The 11,903-nt window shown below is 36.9% G+C and overlaps 1 protein-coding gene across 1 annotated transcript; it reads right to left on the reverse strand.

The window, feature by feature from the left end:
• Positions 1–507: 507 nt before the first annotated feature.
• On the reverse strand, positions 508–1,365 carry LOC133860268 (uncharacterized). Its single transcript, XM_062295904.1, has one exon. The coding sequence runs from the start codon at positions 1,363–1,365 to the stop codon at positions 508–510; it is 858 nt and encodes a 285-aa protein (XP_062151888.1).
• Between the last annotated feature and the right edge of the window lie 10,538 nt (positions 1,366–11,903).

The raw sequence follows: 11,903 nt of genomic DNA on the forward strand, positions 1-11,903 counted from the left end.
TGCGGTTCCAGGGCCGTTGTAGGAGCTCGAGCCCTGCGTCTCCACTTACGGGTGGAGCCTTCTCCTGGCTGGTTCCTCTCGATTTTGTTTTCTTCCGAAGAAAAAGATGGGCAGTCCATCAGGGGCTCAGCCTGTGATTCGGGCCCAATGACGTGGAATGGAGCATCCAAGGCCTGTCCGCCCGGCCCAGTATCCAACCCGTCCTGCTCTGGACCTACCATGTGATCCTCCCCCTGGTTTTCCTCAGTTGCCTTGTCAATATCCCCCTCTGCTACCAATGGACAAACATCCTTAGCCACCTGACCCTCAGAGAGCATTAATTCCATGAAGTCACATCGCCGGTTTTGACCCTGCATCTGTCCTATCTCCACAGTCTTGGAATCCCCAATCTCTCTTCCCAGTATTGTCTGCAGGATTTCCTCTCATTTCTTTCCTCGAGGCTGTCAGCACATCTACCTATGTTAGTGTCCGTACCTTGGAAGTCTGAGGTGGCTTCCCTTCCTTCCTCTAACTGAGACTGTGTCCCTGGGTTGCCTCCGGCAGCCCCTTCCCTCCGGTTGGATGCTCCTGTATCAGTTGGGCTTCCCCCCGCCTCCATCCATACCTCGAGTGTCCTTGAGAGAAGCGCATGTCTTCTGCCCGGAGCCAAGTGCCCCATTGCTTTGGGGAGGGCTTTGTTCCCTGCTTGGGGTTCTTGTTATCGCTACACTGCGAGTGTTTGTGGAAAATGCGTCCACAGTTGAAGTAGAGGTGTGGAAGTTTTTCATATCTAAAATTAGCCCACACCATCTTTCCATTAAGCTCGAGGGCTCGACCTCTTTCGAGGGGCTTGGTGATGTCAACCTGAACCCGGATTCGAAGGCACCTCCCCCAACCTATCCCTTCTCCTGTAACGTCCACTTCCTCCACTCTTCCAATGGATTCTCCAATCTTGAGCCCCACATGTTTGTTCATGTATATAAGGGGAATATCGTGTACTTGAATCCAAAACGGTGACTTTGAGAAATCCATTTGGGCGGGCGGAATACTTTCCTCCACTTCTTTAAGAATCAGTACACTTCTATCGAACAGCCAAGGACAGCCCTCCAGTACTCTCCTTTTGTCAGCTTCTGAGGAGAACTCAATAAGCCAAATGTTGTCCTGTAACTCCTTAAAGACCACTTTTCCAGCCGTTTTCCACAGCCGGGCCATAAACGCCCTAAAAGCCTCCTTCTGAATCCTTCTTTCAGACATGAATCGGCCAATCAGACAACGCCCATTTGCCAGTCTCAGGTCTGCCGTCTCATCTTCTGTGATCTCAATGCTCATCCTTTCACCCTCCAGCAGTCTCATGCTACCACCTAGCTTCTCCACTAACTCCTCCATCTATGGTTTGAAACTAGAGAAGCCAGACAAACTGGACTCGTGCCCCAACTAGACTAACTATCAGACTCCTACCCGGCAGGGACTGGCTAGGGACTCCACCCACTCTCCTCTTGTGATTCCAGGAGAACGCACAAGAGAGAGGACTTCTCAACTTCTTTTACTTGATATTACTCAACAAGCATCTCCTTCTAATTATAATTTCGGTTTAAAGCTTCATCTCAAGTCTTTACTTAATGAATATTTTATTCAAGAAGAATCTCTTTGGAAATCTAAGTCTAGAGAACTTTGACTTACATGCAAGGATCTTAATACTAGGTTTTTTCATACTAGTACTTTAATTCGTCGTAGGAGAAATGTTATTGACCTTCTACAAACTTCAAATGATGGGTGGCTTTCTGATCGGTGTGATATTTTGGTGATTGCTTTGTTTCTCATTTCAAAGATATATTTACTTCTTCAAATCCTACTCCTTCTGATGAACTACTAGACTTATTTCAATGCTCTATTTCTGATGTTGATAATCTTATGCTTTGTTCTATTCCCTCTGAATCTGACATTTATGATTCTCTGGCTAGTCTTGGTTTACCTAAAGCTCCTGGTCCTGATGGTTTTACTGCTCTTTTCTACATGAATTATTGAGAGTGTATTAAAGTTACTGTTCTTCAGGCTATATGGAATTTTTTCAAGCATAATCAGCTTTTAAAGGAACAGAATCATACTTTTATAGCCCTTATCCTAAAAAGATTGGTGCTTCCTCTGTTCATCATTATCGTCCAATCAGCCTATGTAATATTATCTACTATTTCCAAACTGCTTGCTAATAGGCTCAAGCCTCTTCTGTCTAATATCACTTCTCCTTTTCAGACAGCTTTTGTTCTTGGCCGCCACATACAGGACAATTCTATCTTGGCTCATGAGATGCTCCATTCTCTTAAATCTAAGCGTGGTGATAAGTCTTGAATTATTCGATTCAAGACCCCTTAATTTACATTTGTTATACCTAGTTTGTGTTGTAAATATAATGTTTTGTTGTGTATTAGTGTTTTGTCTTATTTTCAGGTCTTAATTGAAATCTAGTTCAAAACACCTGAATTAAACCAGAAAATACATCAAGGGCGATTTGGTCATTTCCAGAGTTTAAAGTTGCTCCTGCCAAGTGAAGAATCGGCTAAGGAAAATCAGTCGATCGACTTTATAATCGATCAATCAAATCATCAGTCGAAGAAAAATCGATCGTGCGAAATGCGATTGATCGAGATAGGGCAACCACGAATGCGATGGAGCGAAATGCTATTGATCGACTTTATAATCGATCGATCGAATTTGAATATTATCGGAACAATCTAGAACAATGTTGACATGTCACTCTTCCTTGATATTTTAAATATCCTAGATATTTTCTAGATATTTTCTAGATATTTTCTTAGATATTTTTAGATATTTTCTTAGATATTTTTTAGATATTTTCAGATATTTCCAAAATATCTTAGATATTTCAAAAATATCTCTTATCTTATCTCTTTCTTAGATATTTGTAAATCTCTTCCTCTATATATATGAGGCATGGCTGAGAGAGAGATGTATGCTTTCCTGACTTTATTTTCCAGAGCATCAGTAGTTTATATGCATTTTTTAGGGGTTTCGGATTTTCTCAGGTGTATCACTTAATTTTTAGAGTTTTTCATTTCCTTTGATGCACGTTTTCTGGGCTTAGTTCCAGAGAACAATTTCCTTTGTTAAATTTCATGTTCTTAGCTTAGTTTGTTTTTCTCTTTTCCTTTCTTTTCTTGTAATCCTAATTTCTTAAGTTTTAATCTACTGTTTTAGTTCATTTTCTTCTAATTCCTTTACTGTTTTTCATAGATTTCATGCTTAGATTAGATTCAATTATGCATAGCTAAATTAGTTCTTAGGGTTTGACCAAAATCCTCTCCAAAAACCATGAAGTGTTCTTGAGGTTCTTAGGATTTTCTTGAGATGTTTGATGATTGTTAAGGGCTAGAGGATCTCAAAACCCATGCTAAAAGGTTTTGTTTTCAAGATTCCAATCTAATTATTTATGAAAAAGAGTTAAACTTGTCTATGAGTTTTCTTAGATTTCTTGAGTAAAACCAACGTCCTTGGAAACAAGAACGATGTCTTTTGCAATGGTTCTAATTTAACATGATTTATGTTTACCTATTAGAATCACCTTATAGGGTATACTAGGGAATACCGGTCGTTTCACACCTTTGGTAGTTTAAACCGTTTTTCAATTATAGTGTAACTTTTACGTGATGCGATCGGTGTGAAACTAGATACCTTATCATTGTGGCCTAATTAGAGTTTTCATATATTGTGTATGCTTATTAGGATGTGTTATAGAGTAGTAAGCTAGGGAGCATTAATCACTCCACACCTTTGGTAGAGTAAACTTTACGTGGAGTTGTTTAATGTAAAACTAGGTGCTTTATGATTACGTCTTAACTAAAGTATATTCACGTCGAGGTCGTTGTAATGGTTGACGCCCATTACGCGCTCATATCATGCATGTTAGGAAGATCCATATAGACTTTAAGCATTTTATCGGTTGAGGAGTGGATAAGATCAATACCCTAAGTTTTCTTTAGTTTGTTTTCATTTTCTGTTTTTCTTCACTTTACTTGTTTTAGCTTCAATTCTACAACCTTTTCTTTTATTTTTACTCTTAAGTTAAGTTAAATACGTTCCTTTGAATATCCCATTACGCAAAACAACCCATAATCTCTGTAGTTCGATTACCCTTATTATAGTATAATTGATTCGTACTATTGCGAAGTGGTAAAACTTATAAATTTAAAATCCACGTAGCTGGTTAGTCCGCTAACAATTTTTTGCGCCGTTGCCGGGGATTAAGGGTTGTTTATGGGATATTGAGGATTGTATTTAGTTTGATTTAGTACATATTGTAAATTCTGTTTATAAGCTGTTTTCCTTACTGCCTACTTTCTGTTTTTTTTTTTTTTTTTTTTTTTTTTTTTTTTTTTATGTTTTCTGTGCATAATTTGGTTCTGTCTGTTTTCTGCAGAATTCTGTTTTGTAGAAAATTCGATCGATCGATTTCAGTGAGCTAAAATTTTCGATCGATCGACATAAAATTGGAACGATCGAATTTTGTTTCTGAGCAGCACTGCTTTTCTGCCGACTCCAGACCGAATCTAAATTTAATTTCTTACTTTCCTTTGTAGATTTAACATTTACTCAACAACGTCTCTGTCTGAACTGTGGAATCCCTAAATCAAAACACACTAGAATAACTTCAAACACTGGATCTGCAGATCTACGTGTATTCAAAAATTCTGGTCTTCTTCAATCAGGTTCTCAAACCAATCAGGGAACTTCCAAAGACCAAACGATTCAATCCCAAACTATTTCTGGCGGAACCTTCCGAGTTTTTAGAGAAAAACCAAGCTGAATTTTTGCGATATTTTGAAATTTAGATTTATTTTTCTACATTTTTCTTGCATTTTCCTTTCTGCAGAGAATTGATCGATCTTAGTTTCAATCGATCTCTTTTAAAGTCGATCGAGCGACTTTTCCTGCAGTAGCACTCCAGCTGATGCTTCACTGCAGAACCGGTTAGTTTTCTTCCTTTTTCATTTTATTTCTTTTCTGTACCTTGTATATATAGATTAAATTTTGTTGGTGCATGTTTGGTCGTCGTTTATTATCATTGCCTATTTTTTCATAAGACCCAAACTTAGAGCGGATTTCTAGACGAAGTAGATCCAAATGGAACTCATGTCTAAGAGCCCATTCTAAATCACCAATGGCTGAAGAACAAAAGCCTGTGCTATTGAGGGATCACTATGTTCCCTCGACATACACACCTACTTCAAGCCTTCAGTTGCCGGACATTACAGCAGCTCATTTTGAAATTAAGTCCGGATTCATTCAAATGCTTCCATTATTTTACGGACTTAGTACCGAGGACCCTTATAAGCATTTAGATGAGTTTATTGAAATCTGCTCCACCATAAGGTTGCAGAATTTTTCAGAGGATGCTTTAAGGATGCGCCTGTTTCCGTTCTCTTTAAAGATAAGGTTAAATATTGGTTAAATTCCCTAGAGACTAATTCCATTACTTCTTGGGCTAAGATGCAACATGAGTTCCATAAGAAGTACTTTACTATAGGGAAAACAAATCAAATACGAAGAGACATTACTAGCTTTTCGCAAATACAGGGAGAACCTTTTCATGAGACTTGGGAGAGGATGAAAGACCTTTTATGAAGGTGTCCACATCATGCTGTTCCCAAGTGGCAGTTAGTACAATGCTTCTATGATGGCTTGACTGAGCCTCATAGACAGATGGTAGATGCCTCATGTGGGGGTACTTTTAAGTTAAAAAGTGAGGATGATGCATGGACACTTTTTGAAAATCTGTCTGAAAATTCTTTACACCATTCATCATCCGGTCGTAGGACAAATGCTAAGAGCCAAACTCTCTATGAGGTATCCCAACCTTTGGACTTGAATGCCAAAGTGGATGCCTTATCTAGAAAGTTAGATCAATTACTTGCATTTGGTTTTGTTCCTGCGAATGCATCTCATATACACACACCACATGATGCATGTTCATTTTGTTCCTATCCATCACATCAGGCCAGAAATTGTCCTATTATTGGACAGTCTTCTGAACCTCCTATTGAGCAGATGAACGCAGTTTACTCTAGACCGGTTAGTGATCATTTTAATAATTCTTATAACCCGTCCTTGAGAAACAATAGTAATATGTGGCGGCCTAATGTTCCATAGTACAATGGACTGCAAAACCAATCATATCGGCAATCCAACAATCAATTTTATCAGCCGCCACCTAATAGTCGTCCTCCCAACCCACAATAGCAATCAGCCCTTCCACCTCCTAGTAATTCTACATTTGAGGAAAAGGTGTTGACTAGTCTCAGTAAATTTGAGTCTCAGACTCAGATTCTGAATTCCCATTCTCAGTCTATAGCAAAGTTAGAAGTCCAACTTGGACAACTAGCTAAGTCCTTTAAAGAGAGAGAGATAGAGAAGTGTTCTAGTCCACCAGTTACTAATCCTAGGAGTGGAGGGGTAGTCATTAATCAAAAGGTGGGAGAGACAAAGACCGAACCAATAAGGCAGTGAGTTTTGAAGGGTCTGGCTGAAGACGTTAAACTTAGTGCTCCTGGGAGGCACCCCATTCATTTTGTTTGAGTGTTTATACTTCATACTTGTTATTTTTATGCTTTTTATTGATCTACTTCATTCAAAGGGGTTTCGATCGATCTATTTTTGTTTCGATCGATCGATCGATTATTAAGTCGATCGATCGACATTACCCAGTAGGCCACATGCTCAGTTTTTAAACACATGTGTGCCTCATTTTGTTGTTTCTTTTTATTATCTTGTATATTACTCTTTCTTTTTAGTTTTCTTTTTCAGGTTTAGTGTTCCTACCTCTAAGTTTGGGGGTATGCTTTGAGCCATACCTCCCTATTCAGGTTTTCCTTATCCTTAAACCATGCTATCATTTTCTACACATTGGGGATAATGTGTTATTTTAAGTTTGGGGGTATAGAAATACACTTAGTCTGAGTTTTGTACAAAATTTTTTCAAATTTTTCAAATTTCTTTGTGAATATCTATGTTGTTATGTAGAAATTAGTTGATTTATAATTGTGATTTGCTTTTCATTGACAATTTTTAAATTTTGAACACATAATCACACAATTAGAGAGTTTAAGTTTGCTTAATTACTTTTGGCTATGAGATTCACATGTAAAAATTTGAAAAATCATGACATACATTGGCATATTGTTTGTGGGGTATGTACTTAAGTTAATACCTTGCATATGGTTTTTAGTGTCTCGAAAAACCAAGATTACTTGTTAGATGGATGACGTGGGCATAAAAAAATAATAAAAAAAAAAAACTTCATTGAGTAACCGGACCTCTTGCCTCATTAAGCAGTGAGTGTTCGCATCAAAAGATGTAAGTAATAAAAAAATGGTTAGCTTGACTTCGTAGTTCTTCTTGACTTGAGTTATTAAGCCCTTAGGGATATTTTACATCTAGTGCCCTAAAGCCATCTGGTTTGGGAGTCACTGGCCTAACACTTGGTACATAAGTCATTTAGAAGCTTAAAGGAGTTGAGCATTGCACAACCCTAATAAATAATGTAAATAATATTAAAGTATGCCTATGCCTTAGTTATTCTATTTAGCGAGAGATATAAAGAATTTTGAGATACTGGAGCATGTATGTAGGTTATATTTTTTGAAAGCCTCATAACTGTATGTTAATATCAAACTGCATCATTTTAACATGTGAGATCTTAGCCGGCCATTTGTAAGTGAGTAGACTGTGATTTTCTTAAATTGTGAGAAGATGGAGTTTATTAGTTTAAAGTTGTTCATGAATTATGAACCATTGTTGTAATGATACTTCTTTTTATTAGGTAACATGTATATTTTGTAACGATAATGTTTGTAGGTAGCATTTCTGCTAAACCTTCACGAGACTTTACTCGTCCACTAGGGCAGCCTAGGGGTTTAAAAGGCTTATTGCATGTGCTAAGTGCAATCGCGTTTCCCACGAAAGAGGATGTAGATTAGTAATTATATTTTAATTTCTAGTTGTAATGCTAGAGATTAGCATTATGTAAGTTTGGGGGTGAGATAAGTCTTGAATTATTCGATTCAAGACCCCTTAATTTACATTTGTTATACCTAGTTTGTGTTGTAAATATAACGTTCTGTTGTGTATTAGTGTTTTGTCTTATTTTCAGGTCTTAATTGAAATCTAGTTCAAAACACCTGAATTAGACCGGAAAATACATCAAAGGCCATTTGGTCATTTCCAGAGTTCAAAGTTGCTCCTGCCAAGTGAAGAATCGGCTAAGGAAAATCGATCGATGGACTTTATAATCGATTGATCGAATCATCAGTCGAAGAAAAATCGATCGTGCGAAATGCGATCGATCGAGATAGGGCAACCATGAATTCGATTGAGCGAAATGTGATCCGAATTTGGATATTTTCGGAAAAATCTGGAGCAATATTGACATGTCACTCTTCCTTGATATTTTAAATATCCTAGATATTTTTAGATATTTTCTTATATATTTTTAGATATTTTCTTTGATATTTTAGATATTTTTTAGATATTTTCAGATATTTCTAAAATATCTTAGATATTTCAGAAATATCTCTTATCTTATCTCTTTCTTAGATATTTGTAAATATCTTCCTCTATATATATGAGGCATGGGTGAGAGAGAGATGTATGCTAACCTGACTATATTTTCCAGAGCATCAGTAGTTTATATGCATCTTTTAGGGGTTTCGGATTTTCTCAAGTGTATCACTTAATTTTTAGTGTTTTTCATTTCCTTTGATGCACGTTTTCTGGGCTTAGTTCCAGAGAACAATTTCCTTTGTTAAATTTCATGTTCTTAGCTTAGTTTGTTTTTCTTTTCCTTTCTTTTTCTTGTAATCCGAATTTCTTAAGTTTTAATTCTACTATTTTAGTTCATTTTCTTCTAGTTCCTTTACTGTTTTTCATAGATTTCATGCTTAGATTAGATTCAATTATGCATAGCTAAATTAGTTCTTAGGGTTTGATCAAAATCCTCTCCAAAATCCATGAAGTGTTTTGAGGTTCTTAGGATTTTCTTGAGATGTTTGATGATTGTTAAGGGTTAGAGGATCTCAAAACTCATGCTAAAAGGTTTTGTTTTCAAGATTCCAATCTAATTATTCATGAAAAAGAGTTAAACTTGTCTATGAGTTTTCTTAGATTTCTTGAGTAAAACCAACGTTCTTGGAAACAAGAACGATGTCTTTTGCAATGGTTCTAATTTGACATAATTTATGTTTACCTATTAGAGTCACCTTATAGGGTATACTAGGGAATACTGGTCGTTTCACACCTTTGGTAGTTTAAACAGTTTTTCAATTATAGTGTAACTTTTACGTGATGCGATCGGTGTGAAACTAGATACCTTATCATTGTGGCCTAATTAGGGTTTTCATATATTGTGTATGCTTATTAGGATGTGTTATAGAGTAGTAAGCTAGGGAGCATTAATCACTCCACGCCTTTGGTAGAGTAAACGTTTTTTAATTGTAGTTTAAATCTTTACGTGGAGTTGTTTAATGTAAAACTAGGTGCTTTATGATTACGTCTTAACTAAAGTATTTTCATGTCGAGGTCGTCGTAATGGTTGACACCCATTACGCACTCATATCATGCATGTTAGGAAGATCCATATAGACTTTAAGCATTTTATCGGTTGAGGAGTGGATAAGATCAATACCCTAAGTTTTCTTTAGTTTGTTTTCATTTTCTGTTTTTCTTCACTTTACTTGTTGTAGCTTCAATTCTACAACCTTTGCTTTTATTTTTACTCTTAAGTTAAGTTAAATACGTTCATTTGAATATCCCATTACGCAAAACAACCCATAATCTTTGTGGTTCGATAACCCTTACTATAGTACAATTGATTCATACTTTTGCGAAGTGGTAAAACTTATAAATTTAAAATCCACGTAGCCGGTTAGTCTGCTACCACGTGGCAGAAGGGGGTCTTATGGCTGTTAATATTGATATGGAAAAGGCTTTTGACAAAATGGAATGGAATTTTCTCTTGATTATTCTTCAGAAGCTTGGCTTTCATGCGAAATGGATTAACTGGATTCGGCTCTGTATTTCTACTTCTTCTTTTTCAATCTTGCTCAATGGTAGCCCCTTTGGCTTATTTTCCCCATCTCGGGGCTTGCGGCAAGGTGATCCTTTGTCTCCTTTTCTTTTTATTATTGGATCTGAAGTTATTTCCCGTCTGTTCTATAGCAGCCTTTGTGGTTTTCCAATTGCTCGGTCCTGTGCTCCGTTAAGCCATTTGCTGTTTGCAGATGATTTGGTTATCTTCACTACTGCCATTGCTACTGAAGCTAGTATTATTTAGACATTCTTGGACAAGTATAGTCAATGGTCTGGGCAAACTGTTAATGTCACAAAGTCTAATATTCTTTTTAGTAAGAATACTGCTCCATCTATGATCTCTACTATCCAGACTATTCTTCCTTATACTTGCACCCTTGCTACTGCTCGACATCTTGGTCTTCCTTTGTTATTTGGTAAGTCCAAAACGGCGGCTTTCTCGGATATTTTGGATAAAGTTCAGGCAAAAATTGAGGGCTGGAGCTCTAAAACTTTATCTCAAGCAGGGAAAACGGTTCTGGTTAAAATGGTGGCTTATGCTATTCCCTCTTATGCGATGAGTACTTTTTTGCTTCCAGATAGACTTTGCCATCAGTTGGATAGAGCTTTCAAAAAAATTTGGTAGGGCTTTCCAAAGGATAAAGCTCGAAATCTCTCTCTCAAATCCTGAGCGTCTTTGTGTCTGCCTAAGGATCAAGGTAGTTTGGGGTTCTGTCTTATGAAAGAGGTTAATTTGTCTCTCATCTCTAAACTAGGTTGGAAGTTATTATCCAATCATGATTGTCTCTGGGTTTCCCTTTTCAATGAGAAGTATTTCAAATATGGTAATATTTTATCTTCTCCTCTTTCTTCTGGCTCCTGGATTTGGAATGGTATTCGGTCCACGGTGCCTTTTCTCTCTTCTGGAGCTTGTTTTATTCCTCATTTTAATTCACAACTTTCTATTTGGTATTCTCCTTGGATTCCTACTTAAGTTTATACCTGAGCCTTGTTTACCATATTTTTGCCCTTTTTATCCTTCAGTAATTGCTCATCTTATCCACCCTTCCACCTTATCTTGGAGGCTGAACTTACTGCAATTCTTTTTCCTTCGTCTATTGTCTCTAAAATTATGAAAATTAGACTTCAACCTACGTCTGATTCTATTATTTGGACTCCATCTACTTCAGGTATTTTTTTCATCAAATCGGCTCATCACCATCTTTCTTCCTTTAAACCCTCTTCCCCTTCCCCTCTTTCCACTGTTTATTGGAAGGCTCTTTGGAAGCTTAATTTAAATCATCGCTTAAAGCTTTTTTTTTTTTCGTGGAAAATGGTATGGAATATTTTCCCTACTAAGGAGCGTATCTCCTTTTCCATACCAAATTCTCTCTGTGATACTTCATGTTCTTTGTGTTCCTATCCGGTGGATTCTCTATATCATATTTTCTTTATTTGTCCTATTGCTCATATTGTGTGGAGACATTCATTTTGGTCTTTGGATATTACTGCTTTACCTGTTGCTAATATGACGGATTGGATTCAGATTATTCTTAACCCTAGTACTATTGGTATTCTTGCTTCAGATACCAATCTATTTCAAATTTTTGCTGCTGTTGCTTGTGATAGTATATGGTTTGCTCGCAATAAAGCTCATCATGATAACATTATCCCAAATGCTCTTGATCTCTCTGCTACTAGTAATAGGACTGTGTTGGAACATCGCTCTGCTTAGGCTTCTCAACAATCTCAGCCATCTGCTAATTGGCTGAAACCTTGCTCTTTTTTTTTTTTAAGATTAATTATGACACTGCTATACGAGATTCATTTTCTGCACAAGCTGCTGTTTG

Source organism: Alnus glutinosa, chromosome 2, assembly GCF_958979055.1.
Source record: "Alnus glutinosa chromosome 2, dhAlnGlut1.1, whole genome shotgun sequence".
NCBI classification, from domain to species: domain Eukaryota; kingdom Viridiplantae; phylum Streptophyta; class Magnoliopsida; order Fagales; family Betulaceae; genus Alnus; species Alnus glutinosa.